Below are 26,024 nucleotides of genomic sequence, written 5' to 3' on the forward strand. Positions count from 1 at the left end.
ATCCGAAAGCACTTTTCCTGCCCCTTTACAGGGTACATCACCGGATTACTGAACTGCTTCACATATTCGACGTCTGGGTACCATCTGTGCCCTTGAAGCGGGGCGTTTAATGTAATGTGTCTTACGTGATTAACAGAATTTAAAATCAGTCTTAGTTGCCGCATTGCACTATTTACAAAATACCAGTATAAAATGTACAATTTGACGTTTTGTTCAAAAACAAGAGAATAATGAGTGACATTTGATATTAAAAGAGTCTAGCGAAGGTACTTTCTGTAAAAAATAAATAGGTAGGTAAGTACCTGTGTATTTAACTTGACCGTGTTGCTCTATGATTTAACTTGGATCGACAAGGTCCGCGGAGGTCCATGTTGCTCTATGATCAACAAGATTATTTAAATAACGAAGGTTATCTACAAGTACTTACTTACGTACGCACATCTAGTCTAAGGGCCAGCGGTCGCCAGACATTTATTATTTTATAACAGCAAAAACTGGGGTTGGGGACTACGCGCAAACAAAGTTTCAACATTATACTATAATAACGAAAGTTTGGTGGTGCTTTAGAATATTCGGTTTCGTAAGTCTCATACGATAAGTACTTCAAACAATAGAATCTAGTGAGGTAGGTACCTACTCTAATTAAGTACTTACTCTCAAAAATTATGGAAGGAAGGAGATCTATGTATGTAATAGTAATTTAAAAAATAAAATATTAAACAAGTAGGTACTTATCAACATTTTTATTGTTGAAAGAACATTTTGCACTTTTTATTCCATTACTGCTGATATTCATAGCTGGGCATAAGATCTTTAACCGTTAATTAACGTAATTAGTATCGCATTCACCTTAAAGTTGAAAATGAGGAACTTTCTAGGCTACGTTCATTAAAAATACTATAGATGGCGCTGTACAGATTTGTCTCTGTTTACGTGCCTTTTTGGGAATAAATTATGACCCTTATTATTACACCTAGGTGCAACACATCTTTCACCCATTAAGTATTATTCTGATCAAAATACAATATATGTAGATAACAACAGAATTATATACATAATGTCATCCAAATATCAAGCAACATTATTTTTATATAGGTAAGCTTCTATATTTTGTAATGTACAAGAATAGTAAGAAAATAGGTAATTCTGTACAGCGCCATCTATATAGTTTTTGGGGAATAAAGCCTGGAAAATCCTTCATTACCATCTATTTGTCCAAAGATTTACCTTGCAATGCCAAGTCTTGTAAAAATCTGATGATGAAGTGTTGACTATATTTTGATCTCTACATTAATATTAGGTATAATACGTACACTCTAATGGATTTGTCTTTAATATTTTTTTATATGTTGCCATAACTGCCAACTTTTTATAACTATTGCATCGACACATTTGAAACTACTTGCGTTAACTGTTTACTTCCGAAATGATAATTTAACTTTTTTATTTTATGTATTTTTTTTTAATCAATGGATAAACGATTAATGAAGTTAATTAACTAGTTGGTTAACGGTACCCAGCCATGCTAATATTCTACTAGGTACATTCATTATGTTTGTTTATCAGTTGCCTTATAAGTAAATAACATTTTAAAATGTATTTTGGTCCAGTAAATATATTTTGAATACAATGATATTACAGTAAATCGTTTAAAACCATACATAAAAAAATATAAAAGTGTATAAATTCATAAAAAATGTTTGCTGCAAATCTAAAATAACTCTCGACTTTTTGTGTAAACGTGTATAATGTTTAACAATTTAAAAGGAATGTATACATTACTTTAAATATAGGTACTTTCATTTAATATTAGGTAAATAGTTGCATAAATAAGTTACCTACAAATATGTAGATATTAGAGAGCAAGTATATACGGGTAACATTTCTTTTTAGTATAATATACAATCCTTCTACATTATAATTATATTACTCATACAGATACATACAGACATCTTCCAATATCATAATTATTGAATCATCAACATAATATCGCTTAAGAATACTGAATAAGTGATAAAATTAAAGTTACCTAAAATATAATTACACTTTTCGAGATTTGCTAATATACTGTAAATTATAATAGGTATTTATAACTACAAAGTTATTCGTGTAATATTAAAACAAAACCTTTGCTGGAATTTAAATGTTCTAAGTAACGATGGTTTAAATGTTACATAATTATAGTGAAACGTCCGTCCCTTAAAATAGAAATGGTAAAAAAACCGCCTCAATTATTTTGTGCTATTTACATCTTAAAAAAATAATAGAAAGAACGATTATTTAAAGTTCCTACCTAACGTAAGGTCGGTGGCATCCTCAACACCTTATGCCTATGTCACATGCCTAGCAGCTTTACTACATAGGTACCTACATTAAAGCACATAATATATTAAGTAAGTATATATTTATTGGTCCATTAAATATTCGACGTTTCAACATACAATAAGCATGAGGTGTATGCATAATAAATACTATTTTTGTAAATAAATACAACTTAACCACCACCTAAGGCAAGGCTCTGTCAGCTCTCAGTTGGGCGCTCTCTACTCGATAGAGCGACGAGCAATAAAGCTCATAGACAATGACTCGTTAGTGTAGACTCGATTCCAAAGTCTAGACCACAGACGAAGGGTAGCTTGTCTGTCGGTCTTTTATAGGATACACTTCGGTGAGTGCACAAGAACTTCACAAGTTAATTACACCCACTCCATTCCATCTACGGACAACGCGTCAGCGGGTATTACATCCTTATGTTGTGGATATACCACCAATCCGCACTAAACGTTTCGTCTCTTCTTTTTTGATGCGAACAGCAAAGGACTGGAACTGTCTGCTGTCGTCAGTTTTTCCAACTCGTTAATTTAGGAGACTTCAAAGCTAGAGTGAATAGACAATTGCTAGGTAAGCATGATCCACCCTAGCATCATCACTTACCATCAGGTGAGATTATGGTCAAACATGAGTCTATATTATTAAAAAAAACACAGCTGGCGAGGAGTGAAACTAAACCCTGTACAGTCATGAGCAATATAATGTACCCACTTTAGGGCTCTGTCGCACTAATATATTTGAGATTAAGTGAGACTTAGGTACAGTGCAATTTGTCAAAAAACGTCATGTGACACGATACCAAAGTGTATACATATTGATGCTCGTGACCGTACACTGCTGCTATACGCGTGATGTTTGCTATGATATTTTTATATACCTCTTAACTCAGCGTTAAACATCGTTAGGCGAATTTACTAATATTACAATGATCTGTCAGTCAATCATGATGATGATGTGATGACGGTATAAGTGAGTAGTTCTACTTCGTTTTTCAGTTGTCAATAATACCGATAACTTCAATAAACCAATCGGTTCCCTCGATAGTTTTCAACCAACCAAATACTTGATATTGCAAGACTGTTGACGAAACTTGCGATATCGAATATTCAATTTGAAAGTTTCTCAGAAGAGTCGACGTAGATACACGAGCATAGTTTTTGTAGGAACCTTAGGATGCACCCGGAGAGAGTGTGGTAGCTCTCAGGTTTGGTTTGCCACTTGACGCAGAGGTAGTAGACGGGGACGCCAGAGAACAAGATACCGAGACCTATTGCTGTGGCTTTGGGTTCGTATATGGCGGGGATGATGACGAGGCAGGCTATTGCGACGAGAAAGAGGTAAGGGATGATGAGGTTGACTCTGATAGGGCGGGGCAGGTCAGGCTTGGTTCGACGCAGCCACAGCATGCCCACCACAGAGGCGCCCACGGACAGCCACAACGTTTGCGAGAAGTAGTTGATGAGGTCGAAGACGTTGCTCGTCGTCAGCATCAGCAGGGAGAAGAAACACTGGAAGAGATATAAAGTCAACTCAATTTCCAAAGTATGATTACCATTTGTAACGAAACGTCTTTATTAGAATCCTCCCTTACAATGTAACAACAACATTAATAGAAAGTAAGAAGACAAAGAGAAAAGAAATAAAAAACTAAAATAAACAGAAAAGATCGAAACATTCTTGCCGGGCGGGATTCGAACCCACAATATTGTCGGACTAAAGTGTTCTTTAATGAGTTTTCCCTAAACACCGGCAAGTACTAGATACATTGGCCAGTGAACTGTGAGGTAAGTGAAGGGAAAAAACATTTAATTACTTAAATAAGTTGTCTCCTTGTGCAATTGCAAGTTAACTTGCAATGCCAATACCAATACCAACCGTGAACAGGAGCGAAGGTATAGGAGTCTGCTTGGTGACGTGGAAGAGGGTGAAGAAGGCTGGCATGTGGCCTTCCTGAGCGCCGGTGGCAAAGAGCCGTGCCGAGGTAAACAACACTCCGTTCACCCCGCCAAAAGTCGACAATGCCACGAATACTGGTATCAACCAGCTCCAATTGCCGAATAGACGGTCACCAAATATCTGAAAGTGAAAGAAGTATTTATTTAGTGAGGACAATGCTTAAAATAACTCAGAAACTATCATTAACCTGATCAACCTGAAAGTAGTGCCAATTACTGGTCATAATTGTTAGTAACATATAGCAAATCCCATGGATTCAATCAGATCCATGGGATTTCAACTCATTATAACTCCCGTAATCGACGATGTTTTGGGTATAGGGTCCATACATTTTGAGTATCATATTTTTTAATACTTATACATATTTCAACGGCCTCCGTGGTCCAGTGGTTGAGCGTTGGGCTCACGATCCGGGGGGCCCGGGTTCGAATCCCGGTGGGGACATATCACAAAAATCACTTTGTGATCCCTAGTTTGGTTTGGACATTACAGGCTGATCACCTGATTGTCCGAAAGTAAGGTAATCCGTGCTTCGGAAAGCTGTTGTCACGGTTACTACTTACTGACGTAAATGTGCAGTCGCTACATGAGCCATGGGCCTTTGGCGGCTCAGTAATAACCCTGACACCAGGACTGGTGTGGTTGGTATTCCACCTCACAACCCACACGATAAGAAGAATATACCTATTCAAAATTTATGTAGGCTCGCTCCCTATACATCTCTGCCAATCGCTTCAAGAACACAGGCATGATTTACACATTACAAAAATCTATTAAAATATTATTCTAGTAACTTTACTGTTTTTCAATCATACTTACAGATCGAGTAGGTTAAACAAACATAGTAATTTAATTAATTATGATTATTTTGTTTTGAAAGTTGAACAAGTAAGCATTATAACTAAAGATATTGATGTCAGAAGATCGAGCTGGCCACGTTGACAACAGCACGTCACGTTATCAGATAGATTTATTGGAATGTACTAAGTAGACTGAGCAGTCTCCTAGGAAGCGATAAGGGGAGTGGGTTAGAAATACAAATCATTTATCATGATTAGTGTTCACAAGGCGTGTAATAGAACGTGACATATAATATGTTGCATTGGTTAGAAATAGTATTTGATGGGGAATTGTTTTCGTATATTTTGAAGTCGGCTAAGAAGTGAATGACACTTGAGGAAACGAATTGTAGCGTTGACAGCGACTTTCCGAACGGCGACTCGCGCTACGGCGACTCTCTTTATGGCGAGTGGCCTTATTTTCCCTTTACGTCGAGCGAGTTTTGACGTTATTGTACAGTTATGGTAAAAACTGGATTGAAAATAATAAACATTGACTTATAGAAAGCTATATCAAGTGGAAATTTCCGTCACAAAAGTATGGAACTGAAAATTATTCAAAAAAACTAAACAAAATCATTCAATCAATCAATCAATTTTGCGAGGGAAAATGACACTTAATTTAACTCAGAATCATGGTCTGAATCACCCCCCTTAGTATTCGTTACGATGTCGCTAACACCCTGTATATGTTATGTATCCATATCGTGCGTTCTTTTGCATATAGTATTTTGCATATATAGTAGTAGACTTACTGCAGCTACAGCAGGGTTGGTAGAGAGCTCCATCTTAGAGACGACGGCGAAGTAGGCCAGGTTGGCCATCACGTAGATGATGGTCACCAGCGGCATGGCGATCCATATCGCGCGCGGCAGGTTCCTGAAATCACACACGTCATAACGCGTTAGGACAATAGTTCTTTGAATTTCCCCCAATAATGGGTAATTTCCGGGATAAGAACTATCCGTTATACCCAAGTTATAGTAGTTTTAGGCGGATGAGACGTTCGATATTTAAAAATTGACTCAAGGTGTAACTAGGTAAACATATTTCTGAATTTGAATTTAAAGTTCTTATTATCAAATGTATCAGAATCGGAGTTGTTTAAAGACTAAGTTGCAACTAATGTTGATAATAAAAAATGTTGGAACGCGTAAGTACTTCATCGTGTCATAAAAATGAATGTGCGTTGATAACGTCTCTCTATTTCAGAAGACGTGAAGGCATGTAAATCTGCATATTGAGGTCTAGTGACCCATTTTCTCGGAAATATACTTAATAGTAGATACCTACACACAATACCGGCTTTCTATAGAAATTGTTCTCCGTAATTAATTTTCTCTGGTATGTTTACACAGTTGTACGTATTTGGGGCACAGCTGAAAATCAGCGTTGTAGCACTCCCTCAATGTCGGAGTGTCACAATATATGAAACGGCCTCCGTGGTCCAGTGGCTGAGCGTTGGGCTCACGATCCGGAGGTCCCGGGTTCGATTCCCGGTGGGGACATATCACAAAAATCACTTTGTGATCCCTAGTTTGGTTAGGACATCGTAGGCTGATCAACTGATTGTCCAAAAAGTAAGATGATCCGTGCTTCGGAAAGCACGTTAAGCCGTTGGTCCCGGTTACTACTTACTGATGTAAGTAGTCGTTACATGAGCCATGTCAGGGGCCTTTGGCGGCTCAATAATGACTCTGACACCAGGGTTGATGAGGTAGGTAATCCACCTCACACCACGGACGCCGTTAATGGTGCAAATATAATGAGGCAAATCTACAATAAAGCTCGTAAAAACAAAGTTCATTGACCCAACTATAATACAAAGCAATTTACACATGGACCATCGTCAATAGTAAATCTCAATTTGTCTCGATATAGTACTAAATGACTGATCTCTATAGGAATAAATATATTTTGGCTCGTTTCCATATGTAATTAGGCAAACATTCGTGTCATTTAATGACGCTTGCATTCAATATCCAAGGTGTTAGTGACACCGTAACGAATTTTTTCTCACTTGATATCAAGTGGAATATCCCGTCGAAAAATTCATAACATTTAGTGTTATTTTTAAATTATCTTCAGCCCCATATTGTGATTTTAGCTGCATAGAAACCAAATTTAAAATGAAATAAGTAATATACGATGACAAATTTTTAAAACCATCAATGTACTTAAATCGAATTATGCGAAAAGTCGCTGGACTGTATACGTATTTACATTGATGTATACGTGTTACCATAGTAACGACTACGATACCTATTATATATACGACTATTATATTGTGGTGCAGTATGTAAAAAAAATCTTCTTTTAATACTTTTTATCCCCTGTTAGGATGTAGGGCTCAAGTAACAGATTTCCACTCCTCACTTAAGCCTCCGCAGCGTGCTCCCACGACATGCTGAGAGTTTTTAATTCCCGGTCAACCGAGGGTTGCCAGGTCTCCTTGGGCAGCTCCCTTTTGCGTTTTCCACGGGACACCCGCTCCACAGGTCTTCTAGGGACATGACCAATCCACCACCCTTTCCCGTGTACTTACAGATATCTTTTTTTTGACGTGACTTATTGTAGATTTGCCGCAGGTGGCATTAACTACTTGGCCTTGGCATTAACTAATTTCCGTATGGCTTCATGGCTGGCGAAATATTTGTACTAAATTAATTCTTGTAAGTATTGTTAGACTGTGTCTGTAATACTGTAATTTATTAATGTGTAATAAAGACTTTTGAAATCGATCAATCAAATCAACTACTTGGCCGGAAAAATGAGGAGCGCTGAAGGCTTTCACCCGGTACAACGTTTAAGACAACAGACCTGAGGGTGCCCTGTTGGGCGCGAACCTCGGCTCAGGGCGTCGTCTGAGAGGAAAAAATTACAGACATCAGCGTCCAGTATTTCAGCAAAAAAAAATCCGACAAGAAAATCTCCAACCATTGTTTTTAGTAGGTACATTTTATAGTAGTGAGGCAGATGTGTTAATGTATTTCCTCCATCCTCCCTCACGCTAGTACAGTGGTGAGTGCGATAAGAGTCGATGAATAAAACATGCAATAGGCGAAGTGGTCCTTAGAGGAAAGTTAATAGATAGGTACCATTCGTGAAGGCTTCCGACTTTCGAAAGTGGCATGATGGAATGAATTTCGATTTAAATGTCTTCTTGAAACGGTACTTTAAATATGATAAAGTTTGTATTTAAAAATAGGGTTTAATTACCTTTTGTAGGTAAGTATGTTAAACATAGATCATTAAATGTCCGGAGAATACATTATAATACGTAATATACGTTTTAACGAGATTTCTAAGAATTTCAGTTTACTTTCTGTGCACTTTCCAAAATAGATTTTAGTGTCCGAAACATTGCACAAAACTGTAAGTATGTGGGCGCATTCCGTCACTGGAAAACAGAAACAGGCCTGTCTATTTAAAATTTGCAGAAAATATTGAATCGCGTTGTGAAAGAAAGATGAGTTTGCTGAGTTGATGGTGCCTTCCTTCCAATATAAAGTATTGAATCTATCCTACCCCACTCTCCAGACACAGTCTATTTGCCGTACTCTCATGAGAGCTACTTCTAACAGATTTAAAAGTAGGTAGGTATTATCTAACAATGGTGCAGTATCGAAAGCCGTACGCCGAAGCAAAAAGGAGGGTTATGTGTTTAATTATGTATGTATGTATATCAACAGGTATGTAGGCGTGTTTGTGCGTGTAACCTAACTTCTTAATCACAGCATAGCAGAATTGAACAAATGCGGTGTCACTAGAAACGTCTTGATGGCCAGTTGTTATAGGCTATGTCTCTCTCTAGATGATATAAATTAATAAAGTATTTTTTTTATCAACTCAACTCGGACTCAGAAAGAGAATGCCGATTAACGTAATAGGTGTGAAATCTTCGATCCGATAATGAGCGCGAATAAGAAGACAATATTGAGAACAACCTAAATGGTTTTTATTGCCCTAATCAATAAGTTCTCGAGACTAGCGTGGGAAATAGGTTTTATCACAAGTATCGAAGGCGTACGTGCCGACGAGTAATCGTGCTGGTTGAAACGTTCTCGTATTTCTCCAGATTGTCACGTTTTATAAATCTATACTCTTCCTATACTATTATAGTGACGTAAATTAGCATGTCATCGATAAAACCACGATGTGCTTAATACAGTATTTGTAGTAATTGTCTACGTCAGCTTAATACATATATATGTACACAGCAGTGCAGCAGCGCGCACTCACACTGTACGGCATTACACACAAATAATTACTCAAAACCCATGTATATTGGCAGTTGTATCACCTATCCATGTATGTAACGGTGAATCTTCGTATCCTATAACACAAGTCTCAAGTAAGAACTTAGCTTACTATTAATAATTTTAGAGACAATGTACAACCATGTAAAATTGTAAATGTATAATGTTAAGTAAGTACATCTTTTTGAAAATAAACAATTTATTATTATTATATTATTAATCACATACTTTTAAGTAAGTATATCTCGTTTATCGTATCGTATCTTTAGAGAAAGTTACTTCAGTAGTTACTACCGGTTGATAGAGTTCCAAATAAACTAACTGTCCATACGCCTCCATAAATATATTGACAATATACTCCGGGAGATGAGACATGATTCATGCTTCGGAAAAAAATGACACCCAGCCCGATTATCTAGGGTAAATACGTAAACTTTACATGAGCTTTACAATAACTTCATGACAACAGTTCAGTCAGATGTCGACCTTACAACTCACACGACTCGAAAGATAATATGGGACTTCTGATGCCCTACTATTTATTTTGCTAATGGATCCCGAAATTATCACTGTAAAGATGATCTTGAATATCAAAAGTTTTAAAAATTAAAATAAAGATATTTACCCCTCTCTTTACATCCCTAGTAATATAAGAGCTGCATATAAAAATTGGAATGAAAAGAATGGATACTTACTTGTAAGGGTCCTGCAGCTCTTCAGTGACGAAGTTGAGGTAATTCCAGCCTCCGAAGGCGAAAAGCCCCGAGTAGAAGGCCAGCGCCACGTTGCCCGCCGAGTATTTGCCCTCGAATGGGTTCATGAAGTTCTCAGTGTGACCTGATCATCAAGAAAACTAAAGGTCAGCCCTATTATGATATAAGACATATTCATAAACTTATTTGCTGCGATGAAATAAAAGTACGTTCAGCATATCATCGATACATATACTAACTAGCTTTTGCCTGCGGTTTCGCTCGCGTTAAATTCAGGATAACACGGTTCCCCTTTCCTAAGTTACCAAAATTTTGCTTCCTACCTTTAAAACTGCGAAAAGTCCCATATAAAGTTTCATCCCCTCTTTGAAGGGGTTGGGGGCAGAAGTCCAAAAAACTGATGCCAGACTTTTTTGTTACTCACAAATAGTCCGCATACCAATTTTTAGCCATCTACCTTGAAAATGCTCCATACAAAATTCCATCCCCCATTTAAGGGAAGTAGGGGGTTAGAAAGAGACAAAATATTACCTATGTCACTCTCCATCCCTTCAATTATCTTCACTTTAAAAATCACGTCAGTTCGTCGCTCCGTTTTACCGTGAAAGACGGACTAACCAACAGACAGACACACATACATAGTCCTAATATAGGATATCTATCTTAGGATGTGCGGCTACAGGTCCGATTTTGGTGGGTTGTGATTCTGCCCACTCTGACAGGATGTGAGATGGATTAAGAACTAGAGCCCTGTCCCATTCCGTACTCTTCGACATTCGAAATTGTATTAATGTTCCATATTCAAAGAAAATTTGGAAGTTTTTTATTAAAAATAAACATACACATAACATATACACAGGTATCAAAACGGACATTGACTCTACTTAATGAACTGTTTAAGTACAGTGTTTATACTCATTATACAATATATGCCGAATAATAAGGTCAAACTAAGTAATTTTCCAGTAAACTCTACCGATATCAAAGCTACAAATAGATACATAGATATTTAGCATACTTATATGCGTCTACTGTTATTGTCTTGAAGACTTAGTAACAGAATATAAGTGCAACTATCAGTCCTTTTTTAGGTTACTAGAACTCCACTAGGGCTGCCGTATTCAAATTAAAAAAATATTGACAAGATCATCTCATACATACATACATACATACATAAACACTAAACAGCCTATATACGTCCCACTGCTGGGCACAGGCCTCCCCTCAATCAACCGGAGGGGAGCATTTCATTTTTGGAGCATTTTCTCTATCAACCCGCATTGGAGCAGCGTGGTGGAGTATGCTCCATACTATACTATATCTCATCAACAAAAAATAATGTAAAATGTTGCCAAGACGACATCATATCAATCGCAATGTCAGAAAGTTATCAGATCTCATGTAGAGCCAATAAGCTTCTAACTCTACACCCCTTAACTATACAAACCCTAAGTGCACAAATTCTACACGTTAGGCAAAATATGGAGCTAGCCCGTTTCGTTACTATAAGAACTATATAACAAAATGGTAATGAACAGTAAATTTTATTACCTTACTCCCATGGTGGAGTGCCTCACTGAACTGACTAAGATGTAGGTCTAAACGAATAACAGGACTATGATACCAATGGCAACCCTATACTAGACCAGTCTCTATATAGTCTAGGAAGATAAAGTTCTGGTGACTAGAAACTGACAAATCTATTTCGAGATAGTTTTGTCTAACTCAAAGGCGATGATTAATTACAGAAGAGGTTACAAGTCGATCTAAGTATAGAACCATAAGTTCTCTATATTGTTAACAGTAGTTGTTGAGTCGACTAAGTGTCTTTTGGGTCATAATGGATTATCTAGGGAGATAGGCGTGAGTGTATACAACGTGTTAGTGGCATCGTAACAAATACTGAGGGGGATTAACGAATCCATTCACGTCCCCACTGCTGGGGCACGGGCCTTCCCTATGGATGGATAGGGAGATCGGGCCTTAAACCACCACGCGGGCCCAGTGCGGATTGGTGGTTATTAACGACTGCTAATGCAGCCGGGACCAACGGTTTAACGTGCCTTCCGAAGCACGGAGGAGTTCGAGATGAACACTTTTTTTTTCTGTCACCCATCCTATGACCGGCCTTTGCTAAAGTTGCTTAACTTCAACAATCGCAGACCAAGCGCGTTTACCGCTGCGCCACCGAGCTCCTCAACGAATAATGAATACGACGGAAAATTCCACTTGATATCAGCTCAGAATCACGGTCTCAATCATCCCTCAAAGTTTTCGTTACGACAACACTAACACTGTGGGGTGCGCTGGATCACGAAGGTCGTTATAGGTTAACGTGCTCCATATTAATCCAAATTGTTAATTATAATGAAATAAGTTTGTTCAAACGCAGATACATCAAATAAATGTTGCAGAAATCCTTACTTAGGTATAATATTGGTCATTCAATAAACAGACTGATTAGGTTGGTGACCCCGATACCGACCCCGCCGGCGTGGTCGACGATTTCCCTCAATCAGCGCTTATCGCTATCGACCCAGTAGGGTCAATTAATTCTTTCAAATATTTTTCCTCTCAGACGGCGCCCTGAGCCGAGGTTCGCGCCCAACTGGGCACCCTCAGGCCTGTTGTCTTGTGAGAGCCCTCAGCGCTCCCCGTTTGTCCGGCCAAGTAGTTAATGCCATCTGCGGCAAATCTACAATAAGTCACGTCAAAAAAAAAGATGAGGTTGGTACTCCACCTCACAACCCACACGATAGGAGAAGAATAAACAGACGAAATATAATATAAAAACAAAGAAATGTCTTGTAGTTTGTTATCAGTGTGGCTATAATTAGCCCACGGGTCCTTACGAGTGGACCTCCAGCGTATGTCTTATCAGTCTTGATTTCCGACCCGGTAACCCTGGAACTACAATCTTTCTCGATATTTCGAACGTACACACTATACGAATACACAAATTTAAGGTATATCTTTATGAGGCTGATCCTTCTAGTGAACAAATATGGCGGTTATTAGTGATGCGGATTGCTTCTATTTTAAAATATAATCGTTTTTATCAAAACAAGTGTGTCTTATTTTTAGTGATTTTCAAACACTTTATGTGAAAAATACGCTGTCGATCAGTGATGTGCTATTCGCGAATGTTCCCAAAGTGGGTTTCCGTTGTAAAAACTATTTAATAGTAAAGACACTGGCTGCTTTTCTATTTCAAATTGTTCTTTGTTGGTCTTATCTGCCTAAAGGTTTTAGGGAATAAAGTTCTTTTTACATAAATTTGCGCCTTTTCGCCGGGAACGTAACAAACAAACGTAACTGAACCACATCACACAAGCATAAGTCCTCCCTTGTTAACGTCCATATCATGTTTGTAATGTAAAGCATGTGGAGAGAATCACGTCATATCTATCGCGATGGATTTTGTAAACGATGGTCTAGCACCTAGAACCCGGCTTTCAAACCTTGCTAATTGTCTTCCAATTCCATCTAATATTAAACCTCACGCTTGTAATCTCTATCGAGATCGGTAAACATTCCAATACTTAGTTTACTGGAGTCATTTATAAATAGTATAGCACAGTTTAGATTATGTTTACGTACTTACTAGTTTTCTGTAGGCGACTTCGGCTCTATGTATTTACTTCAATTATAGTGGTAAGTACACAAAATCCTGGACCCGATAAAGTACTCTAACATCGCCTCTGAAATATACCCTAAACCCGTCCCTCATCCGTGGGTTTCTCCAATTTACCAGTAAGTAACATAGTTACACTTTTAAACATGAAATATTGTTATACAATTTAGTAAGTTGGCTGCCAAATTCAGTTCCCAGACAGTTAATACCATACATTCATATCTTCTAAATAATCACTAACCTTATAATAATATTCAGGTATCACATCCAAATCCCTCCAGCAGCTTAAACGTAAAAAAGTAACAGACAGAAAGATACTTGAACATGTGTAAGTAGGTAGCTACCTAATGTACTCACCAATTAAGATGTAGTAGATCCCGGAAATGATGATGACAATCAGCGCCAGCAGTTTTGATGACGTGAACACGTCCTGGATGCGCATCGTCCACCGCACGCTGATGCAGTTGATTGCCGTCAGCACACCTGACCAACAAATACATATTCACATTACATTTATCATTGAGTCCAAGAAAGTTATGAGTGCTTAGTTCTGCCACGTTTGGCCGTTCTGCATGGAGCGCGCGACGCGATATGAACCAATGTAATTGATTTATCGTACAGCGTTCGTTCATTCATTGCTTGGTTTGAGAGCGAATAAGTAACATGGGACGCGATATAGCTGACAGAAAATTTGTCTCCAATTTACAACACGATGACCCATTGTGGGAAATGGGCATATCACCTGCCTAATGGGTAAAACAATATTATATAACTATATTTACATACAATATTATTATTTTATCCATTGATGTTAAACTTAATACTCAATTCAAGTTGTCTTATGATTACTTGCGGCTCTTCCCACGTCATTAGAAAGAGATTACGGGAATGAGTTTCAACATTTTGTCTTTGAGTGAAAGATGGGAGTCTCCTCATTCATGTAATATGAACCATCAAATTCTCGCTTTTACCAGTTCTGATAAATCATTACTTACCTACGTATATTGTTATTTTCCTGTAAGTCCCATATTTCTAGTAAAACTATTGTTTACATGTTAATTACAATTATATTTTAGAGATTCTATAGCACATGGTGGGGTATAAACATCATATTTGTGTTTCCACTATGACTAAACATACCTACATAAGTAATTAGAACGGGTAGTACCTGATACATATTTATTTTGTTTTAAGTACTTATAAATAATTAAACGTCCCACTCATTTCCGCATACCGATTTAGTGTTCAAGCTCACTAATAACCGTACTTATATCAATACAACTAAGACAGTTTCAAACTAATTATATCTATTAGACAAAGAATAGCTCTCACTCTTTATCAATAGAACTAATGATAGATATAGCTATTCTAAAGTATATAAAAGCTATATCCATACTAAAGTAACATAGGCTGAGAGAGTATCTTCCCCTGTCGCCAGTAATTAGGCTAAGTGGAAGCATCCTTCGGCCTTTGAGACGCGGAGCAATCGGAAGGCGGATATCTCTCAACGGAAAATACGGTATAAATCTAGATTTATCCGGTATTTTATAAGAAATCTCGCAATATTTCCCACACTTTCCTTGGACTTAATACTATAGAATGTAACACATAACGTAACGCACATGTATTTAAAATGTAATAACCTGCTGTTTTATCAACCGCCGCGCCGTTATTGCTTAGTAAGTACTTTCTAATGGATAAGAATTAACGCGAGAGAAATGTAAAATCAAGAGAGAAATCTTCATATCAAATAGCAATTTTCTACAAGATTAAAAAAAATAGACATTTAAGTAAGTAGGTGATTGTTCTTCGGTATTGTCTGGGACGAAAATATCAATAAGTATAAGTATTACAGTAGATTTCCCATAAGTACATACATAATCCAGCAAATTATTGTCATTCAATAATTTATTTATTTAAACTAAATCGAACACTGACAAAAAAGATTGAATATGGTGTTGCCAATAGAAGACTGGCCACACCTCATTCAAAAACTTTTCAAATCGCCATTTCAGCAAAAAGAAGAAAAACAAAAAGAAAATATTTAATGGCATCTTTTGCATTTTTTTTCGCCAAAATGGACAGCATTTTTAGATGCAAACTTTTTTGATTAATAATAAAGAACAAAGAAGACATCTACTTGATATATACTCCTTTTCCACAAGTGGACAAGTCAAACAATATAAAAATAATCGTGGTATGTACAAATATTATTTGTAGGTAAAGTGACCGACATCCTAATATTAATTATTTATTATATTCACACTAGTCTATTTATGAATTTTAATAAAGATAAAGTTTTATGGTTTTTAATATAGAAAGCCCAGAATGTTTGTAATAAGTAATTAATTATTATTTAACATTTTGCTTCTTAACTTTGCGTGCGATGCGCGAAACAAAGTCATGTAGGTATGTACCTACTTACTACCTACCCGAAGAGATATTGCTTAACGACCCGTGTAGTTACAATAAAGACTAACACATAAACTCTGAATATTGCCTTGGGTATATGTCACAGACTGGAATAACAGCCCTGGATTTAACACGTTTCATGAATTCCGCATTTAAGAACATGACTCTTCGTTCGCAATTGGTTAAAAACTAATATTATAAATGTATATTGTGAAGATAGGTACAAATACGGGCAAGTTTTGGCCGTTCATTATTGTAGAATACTTCCAGAAGTAAAATGACAATGATCTATATATTAATATTTACCTACTCCTACACAACAAGCATATCACAGCATCACGCCTGTATCCCCGAAAGGGTAGGCAGATGAGTGTAATGATACTGTCACCGCTCATCAGCTATGGTTATGCTCTACACAAAAGTCCGCGAAAAGTTTATTATACCCACCGCGTAGTCCGAATATTTTATTGAAAAATATTTTAATGAATATTTTAACGAAAACGTAAAAATGTAAATAGAGTTAGAGAAATTGAATATAGAAATGTATTAGTATTTTTTCCATTTCCACTAAATAAACGCTACAGGTGCTGCCAGATCAAATAAATAGATTCTAATTTATGCAAATGTAAATAAAATATTATGCAAGAATTCAATATTAAAATGCATGCATGGATACTAACTGTTTATCAGAACAAGTTTGTCTCAGATAACATATTCAATAAACATAAAATCTGTATTATACCTATTCTAATTAAGGTACTATTCTTAATGGTGTCTTTATTTATGTATGTAGCTTGCTTCTTGTATGTGTGTTTAATCTGTTTAATGCCAAGACGTAAAAAACATAATTATCGTTCCACTACTTAGCACATGTCTCCCTTTAATACATTTTCTAAAAATACATTTACATACTTAATTATAAATTAGATTTAAATTCACATATATCATAACCAATTGTTTACACGTTTTACATAATAATGTCCTAACCAAACTAGGGATCACAAAGTGATTTTTGTGATATGACCCCACCGGGATTCGAACCCGGGACCTCTGGATCGTGAGTCCAACGCTTAACCACTGGGCCACTGAGGCCGAAATATGTGAGAATTATTTTTATGTAACAAAAAGGAAACAACAAAACTATGGTCGTCCATATTGTGTCAAAAAATAGTTAAGTATAAGTATTAAAAGAAATATTTTTTAATGTAAGTAATTTCATGTAATATATTTTTGTATACTTTATTAACTATTCATTAACAGCCTTCGTGGTCTAGTGGTTAGAGCATTAGGCTCACGATCTGGAGGTCCGGGTTCGATTCCCGATGGGGACATTGTCGAAATCACTTTATGAGACTGTCCTTTGTTTGGTAAGGACTTTACAGAATCATCGGATTGTCTGAAAAAGTAAGTTGATTCCGTGCTTCGGAGGGCACGTTAAGCCGTGGGTCCCGGGTATTAGCCGTAAAAATACCTCCACCAACCCGCAGTGGGACGTATATACGCTATTTATGTTTTATGTTATGTAACTATTCATTTACTTCCTTACTTAAATAATTATATAATCACCCCATGAAAACTTCCTACTTTTTAAAGTCATATCATGTAATATTTTTTATACTTTGTCAACTATTCATTTAAGTACTTACTTAAATAAATATATAATATACACCCCATGAACACTTCTTTATTAAGTAAGTACGCTAAAGAAATGTCTTGCGCCGTCTCGCCGCCATCCGCCGCGCCCGCCGCGCAGACGTCGTTTTCATACAAACTCTACGTATGCTCGCGGTTTCGCCAATGTGTGCAGCACAGATCATATAATACGTGTGCAGACAGCTTCAATAAGTCTAGTCTAGAAAATGTGCCCAACCTTGAATGCAAGCAGCAACGTAGTTTACTGAACGTGGGCGTCGAAGTAGTAAACAATACTACTGGTATTTATAGTTTGTTCAACACATATTGAACCTTCGAGGGTGATAAGGGTGGTAAATAGGTTTTAAGTTGATTTTATTTGGAAACCTTGCAACTTATAATCGAGGGGAATGCGGTATGTATTCATGTAACCTTCGAGACGCTTCACTTCTTTCTTCCTCTTTCTTCTTCAATAATGCTTATTAGTAGCGTAACAGTTTTACGTAGTGACATAGAATAATGAATTATGCTACGTGTAGTAAGTATATTAGTAACTCCATGGTAACTGATACGGTCCCGGTCGTCTTATGCAATGAGATCTCTATCATCTGCACTATTGTTTTGTCTAAGTACCTATTTCGTTTCCTTTTCTTTTTGTAAAAGTCATAGAATACAAACGTTTAAATCTCAGCTTTTAATACTCCATAGTTCATACAATAAAATAAAATATTTGATAATCATAATCATAATCATAATCATCATTTATTGGTAAAAATATTACACGTCAATATAAAAAATAAAAAATTCTTAGTAATTAGGTAACTTATCTATAGTTACATAGTTCAAACCATTTTAAAGAAACATTAAAAAAATAAATGAACTACTTACTTAAATACAATTATTATATATATTACTTTTTAAAATTATATATACTTTACCTACCTACCTTTAACACCTATTTAAATAACAGCTTATCTTGACAGTTGACAAGTTCAAGGAATTCCTACTAACAATAACAGCTAACAATAACAATAACAGGAGTAATAAATATGATTTTCCTCAATAAATGGATGCATAAAAATACTACATAATATAACGCCTGTATCACCATTACGCCTGTATTACCAAAGGGGTAAGCAAAGATGTCTAGTACACCCCAACCTTGTGACTAGACGGCGAGCCTACTGCCATTAACCGGACACAAATCCAGGAAACCACGTGATATCCATTATTTATGATCCAAACATGAGTTTTACAACCCGAGCCAGGATTCGATTTTACTATATATAACTTCATCATCATTAATTTAAGAGCCATGCTCTTGTAGGGAAAAATAGAGCAATGGTTTCCCTCTTACCTTCGGTCCCGCCATACTCTCTCTGACGCGTGTGGGATGGCGCCCAGAGTAGTTCAAAGCCGTACTAGGACTCCTGTCCTTCACCTCTAAACAGTAGTGACAGTTACGTATACTTTGGTGTCTATAATCCGTTATTCGTTTATTCGTCAAGCCACTCAGTATAAAAAGATTCACCGTAGCGGGAATCGAAACGTTCGGGGACTCGCTGTCAACGCCATAATTAGTTTTCAACAATAACGCATAGGTACATGTGCTCACGAGTACATCCCAATGAGGTAGTCAGAAGTACATCCATCGCAAGATGAAGTAAGTACCCACACCTAATCGAGCTTTTTGTTTGACCCAACGTGATAGGTGGTAAACCGTATCGCCGTAATAGTCGAGCTAACTGTGTTAGTGAATCATATAATAACTCATTGACAAGTCCGGTACCAGGGTTCTAACCGACGCCCTCAGTTTGAAAAGCAAACCTAGCAAATTACGAATCTGCTCTAAAAACCATGTCGCTATGAAATAGTCAATGAAGTGAAGAATTTAAGATCTATGTCGTGCGACTTTCACAACATGGGAAGCGATGATTGCCGTCATAACAACATTGTTACGAACATGAAACGTTCCTGGTCGTAAACAAGTTTATTAAGTTTCCAATTGATAACGACTGCGTTATTGATGAGGCGAATGTGGTATCCCTGCGCGCTCCCGTACCGATGTTAGGGTTCCTACACACTGAATAACATCTGGCCTTTAGGCAAATGTTATAAAAACTACCCAATGGAAACACACCAAAAATACTTTATTCATTTAAAAAACAAATAATAAATAACTTTTCACTCTCGCTTGTGTGTGAACCCCGAACGGTGGTATTGACTTTTGTTTTTCTGTGCTTAATCGCAAATACGTTTTTCCCCCAAATATTTAAATATACTTATTACTTTGTAAGTGCCAGGGGTCAGTGTCATCAGAGATACATAATCACTAGCAGATGTACACAAGCCACGCCCGTAAGTCTTATAAAAGCACATGTTCTTAGAAAACAAACTTGTGTTGTGTCTTAAGATAAATGTAATACTTACATTACTAAATGGTTATTACTAAATGGCCTTATAACATGTTGGTCATGTTAAACTTGACCTTTCAATGACATATTCCAGATAATTAACTTACTTAGTAAACAATCTTTTCTTTTCGTCCCTGACCAAGAAACTTGTGTCCCTACAATTAACGTCAAACTACTTCAAATTGCTTTCAATTCTCAAAAGTACTGGACCGATCGCTGACCACCTAATAGATCGTTTCTTAGTATTGGCCTCATGGTCAATACTTTTACAATACCTACAAAGTCAATGCAAAAATGTCAATGTCACTCGTAAATAAAACTAGTTAAGAGTAAGTACTTAGATAATTTGTTATTGTATTAATGTGCAAGAGCCTTTCTCAATTTTCAAATCAACAGTTTTATTGAACAATACTAGGTAAGTACATACTTAGTTAGAAATGAAATTATTGAAACAGAGAAGGAAAACTCATTCTGTTTGCTTAAAAAAGTCATCCCGGAATTGAAGGAATAAGACTACGTGATGTTGGTAACACTCATGTCATTGTAGGGTTGACACATAATTATGACGGATTTATGTATTTACTTTTAAATATTTGCGATGCTTAAGTAAGTACCTACATCGTATATTTAGCGTAGCAAACGCACCGTTGATAGAAGCGAGGACAAGCCACTCGTTTGTATTTTAACAGAGAGACTCCATATCGGAAAATCGACGTAGGACAACTAGCTCTCAAAGCAAAAATTACCTTATATTTGCAAGTAAGATTTCCGAAGGTTGAAAGGCCACGGACGTTCTAATACCAAGAGGCGAACTCGTACCTCTCTTCTGATAAAGTACCCAACCTGTTTAATATACACATAGGTAGTTCCCTATTTAATTTAAGCATACAGATTTCTAAACGTGTTTTCGTTCGCAATCAGCTTCACGATTAGAAAGTGACGGACAGTGAAACTCTTACTTTAACTGTTCTATTATAGAGAAAAGCGGGCTGTGTACGCCACCAAGCTCGTACTAATTCGTTCACCTGTCCAATATGTTGCTCCCAACGAATATATACTTACTGCCACTAATGAATAGTGCTACTTTCTTCTCACTTAACGCATTAATATGCCCACTATCTATGCTTACGATCGTTATTGGATTAGGCATAGGTAGAGCTACACGTGCCTAACTACAAATACTAGTTACTTTGACATATCATCATGAACTGTATAGTAGCCAGGATTAGTCTCATTTGACGAAATACAACTCAATGTGCTAGAGATGACAATAATCACGATGGAACATTCTTAAGTTTTACTTTTTGAAAATAAAACAGAAATATTATGATTAAATTGCAAATACTCACACAAACAAACAGCAGCCAGCAACCGGACAGCGTTCTGAGGAGGATTGCATTCTGGGAAGAACGGCTTGACGACGTAGTGGCCGAAGGTTAAGGCCACTATCGCCTGTGTGGTGGGTCTGATGATAAGCAGTGCGATCCAAAGGCGAAGAAACGCTGGTAGAGGTCCAAAGGCCGTGTAGATATACGCATAGTCACCGCCAGACCTGGTGATGGAGGTACCCAGCTCCGCGTAGCATAACGCGCCCAGGGTCGAGAGCAGACCACACACCAGCCATATTATTAGAGATGCCGCGACAGATCTGTGAAGAAACGGACGCTGTTACTTTTCGTCTTAGAAAAATATACATGCATAAGATCACATCTATTTATCGTTGGGATAGGCAGAGACAACGGAATTCCACTTACTACGGTCCAGACTCACCAACCTCGCTTTCTCCACTCTCATCAATGACTACATGCATTATCACCGGATTAAAGTACCTACTCTTGATTTGGTATTCCAAAGTTATTCTATGTCCAAAGGTATATACATAAACTGCCTATATACGTCCCACTGCTGGGCACAGGCCTCCCCTCAATCAACCGGAGGGGGTATGGAGCATACTCCAGCACGCTGCTCCACTGCGGGTTGGTGGAGGTGTTTTTACGGCTAATAGCCGGGACCAACGGCTTAACGTGCCCTCCGAAGCACGGAATCATCTTACTTTTTCGGACAATCAGGTGATTCAAGCCTGAAAAGTCCTTACCAAACAAAGGACAGTCTCACAAAGTGATTTCGACAATGTCCCCATCGGGAATCGAACCCGGACCTCTAGATCGTGAGCCTAACGCTCTGACCACTAGACCACGGAGGCTGTTGTCCAAAGGTAAAATATCGAAAAATTCTGACTCGGATATAGAATGAACAATAGTACCAGATACGCATAAGCTAAGTAGGTACTATAAAAACAAAATAGTAGAGTCCATCCCCTGAAGAGAGCTCCGTAATGATGTGCAAGTTATCGTCTATCTACTTATAATACTGCCTGCCTATCACGATATGGATTATGAACTTGTATTAATGTCTTTTATGTAGATGTAAGCGTGTGAAAAACAGTTCCTAAGAGGACCAACTATCTTATACCCAACATATTCGCCGGTGACCTGAAATTAAAGTTAAGAAATAAAAACTGCTCCAGAAACCAATAAGGAAAATATTAAGACTAAGGACTTGCATAACACAAAACGAGAATATTCCAAATATGAAACTGGTTACCGGTGAACTTTAGACTTGTTGATTACCCACCATGATAGGGCGAAATTCTCAAAAGATTTACGATTCGATATTTATTACAATGAATACCCACCATTAGTATGGATGGATTGTAGTATGCTTAACTGTATGAATGTTTAACTTTCTTTAAAAAAAACGTGACTTATTGTAGATTTGCCGCAGATGGCATTAAATACTTGTATATACCTACTATTACAATGAAAAAAGTATCGAAAAGGTACATCACGCTTTAAAGCTAAAAGGTCCAGGATTGATAAAAAATACGGAAAAGCTGACAATAGTTTCAAAATTGATCTAGGACATGAGTAGTACGCGTTCATATTGTAAAAAATACATAACAAGCAGTTGATAAGATTAAACGGAAGCTGTTATGAAATTAGGTTAAAGATTAAAGTAATCAAGATAAAATACATTAAAAGAAAGTTTGTTTGTAAGTACGTAATAACAGATAACAAATAATAGCTTCTGCATCTCAACTTTATTCTTTTAAGCCTGGCATTTAGTATAGTTTAAATTGCACACAGTTAACCTACCCAAGTTGAGATGGGGGATGATGACTAAGGCCTGGCTGAAATTGCTGTTTAACAATAAAGCCGCCTATTGTGCTTATTTCATTCGTTAATACATGTCCTTTACTTATTTCTTTGTGCAATAAATAATTATTTATTGATGACTATAAAATGTAGGCAGTAAAGATAGGTACCAATATTAACAGTCACATATTTATCTTTAAATGCTCATTATTATGTTATTCTTCTTCTTCTTCTATCGTGTGGGTTGTGAGGTGGATTACCAACCCCAACAACCCTGTTGTCAGGGTTACTATTGAGTCGCCAAAGGCCCCTGACATGGTTCATGTAACGACTACTTACTTACATCAGTAGTAACCGGGACCAACAGCTTAACGTGCCTTCCGAAGCACGGATCATCTTACTTTCGGCCAATCAGGTGATCAGCCTGTAATGTCCTAACCAAACTAGGGATCACAAAGTGATTATGTTATTGAAGATGTAGGTATACGAGTCGCTAGGCTTAAGTGAATATGGGCAGGGCACTTGGCAAGACGGGAGGACAACAGATAGACCAATGCTCATTTTTCATTCTATTTCAAACGCGGTAAGAACCCGTTAATGGTGCTAATTCCTGTAAATACCATCTAATTTTATTTTAAGTTATATCTGTCCTTTTCTTATCCGCCGAAAAGGAAAGGGACGGGTAATCGACAAGCATAAAATTTATGGAACACACGTCAATTTTAAGCACAAATCTAAACCAACCGTCTAAAAATTTTACGTCAGTCAATAACCCGACACATTAATTTACTCATTCTTCCTAAAATTAAGAGCTGTGAATCATCCGTCCCTTTCCTTTTCGACGGATACGAAAATGACGGATATAACCTAAAATAAAATTAGGCGGTGTCTGCAGGAATCGGGGCCATTGTGTGTTTTAATTAGACCAAAGGCTGTCACGGAATAGTGGCCAAGGGATGGTAGGCGATGTCGAGCCAGACCACCAGTCCGATGGACTGATGACATTCTGTCGGAAAGCAGTGGATGAGACTTGCACCAGAAAGGAGGGAGTAAAAGAGACGATGCCCATACCCAGCATCGAGTGGATAGAGGCTGAGTAGATATATAAGTAAATAGTAAGATTTTTATGACGACGAAAAAAATGGATTAAAATAAACTGTAGATATAATGGTGTTGATTCCTATAGACAGCATTTAATTTTATTGTAAGTTATACCTGTCATTTGTTATCCGTCGAAAAGGAAAGGGACGGATAATCGAAAGGCATAAAATTTATGGAACACACGTAAATTTTAGGCTTATTAATTCATTTTAAAATTAACAGTTGTCTATCGTCCGACCCTTTCCTTTTCACCGCATAAAAAAATGGCGGGTATAACTTAAAATAAAATTGAGGAGGTGTCTGCAGGAATCGGGGCCAATTTATGTCAAAACAAAAACACACTAAGTCATCATTAATTTAAGAGCCACGCTCTTGTCGATGTAGCATTCTCCATTATTTTCCATCAAAGGGCAATCCTACACAAGAAGAGGACCAAGAAACTGTTATTCAAAAAATAGTCACAAATTCAATTAGGTACGACTCCATTCAATCGTGAAGTAAGACGCATCAATATTTATGTGTTTGCTTCTACGGAAACCGCAGTTGTATGTCGTTGATTACAGTGCCGTGCACCGTAAGTTTCCAGTGGCATTTGAAACTGATACTAAGTCGCAACTCGCATATTACAGGTTTCAGGCATACATACATACGTAACTCATGCCTGTAATTCAGTGGCGGCGCGCCAAAATCAATCAAGACTGGTCCACCCTGGCCGCAAACTAACTTCATCGAGTTAGATTGCGGCCACATAAACTCATACCGGGTGGCCGTAAACAAAATTAAAAAAAAAAATAATTAGGTAAATTTCGGTGGCCGTAAACTAATGGAAGTAAATTGTATTTTAAGGAGCTAAGGAGTTAAGGAGCCAATGGAATTCTAGTCTCTGCTTACCCCGGTGGGAAATAGGCGTGAGTTTATATATGCATGTATGGGGGGTGCCACTATGAGGTCTTGCACCACATAAATATTTTGCTCGAGGCCGCAACTGCTGTAATTCATATCTCCTCATATGTAGGTATAGAGCCATGAGTTGTCAGAAAACAACTTCCGCACGGTATTGGAGTCTTATGATGTGATGTCATTCGTCACATCCATCTTAAGAGTGGTATTAATAAACTAATCTCAGCTTCGAGACTGCCTTCAAGATCATGTAGTGACAGTTCTTATATACTTGACATGATTTTGAAGGCAGTCAAGATTGGTTTATTAATACCTCCCTTAAGACTCCATTATTATTATGATTCTTGATAATGTCAAATTACTTATTACTCCAATAGTCATACTTTATAAGTACTTATTGGTTTTTTACTTTTATTATTAATATTATAATTATTACTGTACCTACTTAATATTATAAAGAAGTAGGAAAGTGAGTTTTTTGTAAGAAGTAATCTATAGATCTACTGAATCGAACCTTTGTAGAAAGTTATATAGCTTTTCATTAGTATTTTAGGCTATATTTGACATTCAAACCAGTGTTCCTCCGGTTAGGGTTAATAACCAAAATATTTCGGTTATTAATAAATAAATAAATAAATAAATTAAGCGAAATAAATATATGTTAACAGTACAGGCATA

The 26,024-nt window shown here is 37.1% G+C and overlaps 1 protein-coding gene across 1 annotated transcript in view; it reads right to left on the reverse strand.

Annotated features, from left to right (window-relative positions):
* Positions 1-728: 728 nt before the first annotated feature.
* LOC126369512 (large neutral amino acids transporter small subunit 2) overlaps positions 729-26,024 on the reverse strand; it is a 28,686-nt gene continuing 3,390 nt past the window's right edge. The window contains exons 2-7 of the mRNA XM_050013979.1: positions 21,540-21,838; positions 14,090-14,215; positions 10,081-10,222; positions 5,882-6,005; positions 4,207-4,407; positions 729-3,839 (exon numbers count right to left, since the gene is read on the reverse strand). Of these exons, the coding sequence (XP_049869936.1) occupies positions 3,438-3,839; positions 4,207-4,407; positions 5,882-6,005; positions 10,081-10,222; positions 14,090-14,215; positions 21,540-21,838 (1,294 nt within the window). The 3' untranslated portion in view covers positions 729-3,437. The remainder of the gene's footprint in view (positions 3,840-4,206; positions 4,408-5,881; positions 6,006-10,080; positions 10,223-14,089; positions 14,216-21,539; positions 21,839-26,024) is intronic.

Source organism: Pectinophora gossypiella, chromosome 1, assembly GCF_024362695.1.
Source record: "Pectinophora gossypiella chromosome 1, ilPecGoss1.1, whole genome shotgun sequence".
In the NCBI taxonomy this organism is placed as follows: Eukaryota; Metazoa; Arthropoda; class Insecta; order Lepidoptera; family Gelechiidae; genus Pectinophora; species Pectinophora gossypiella.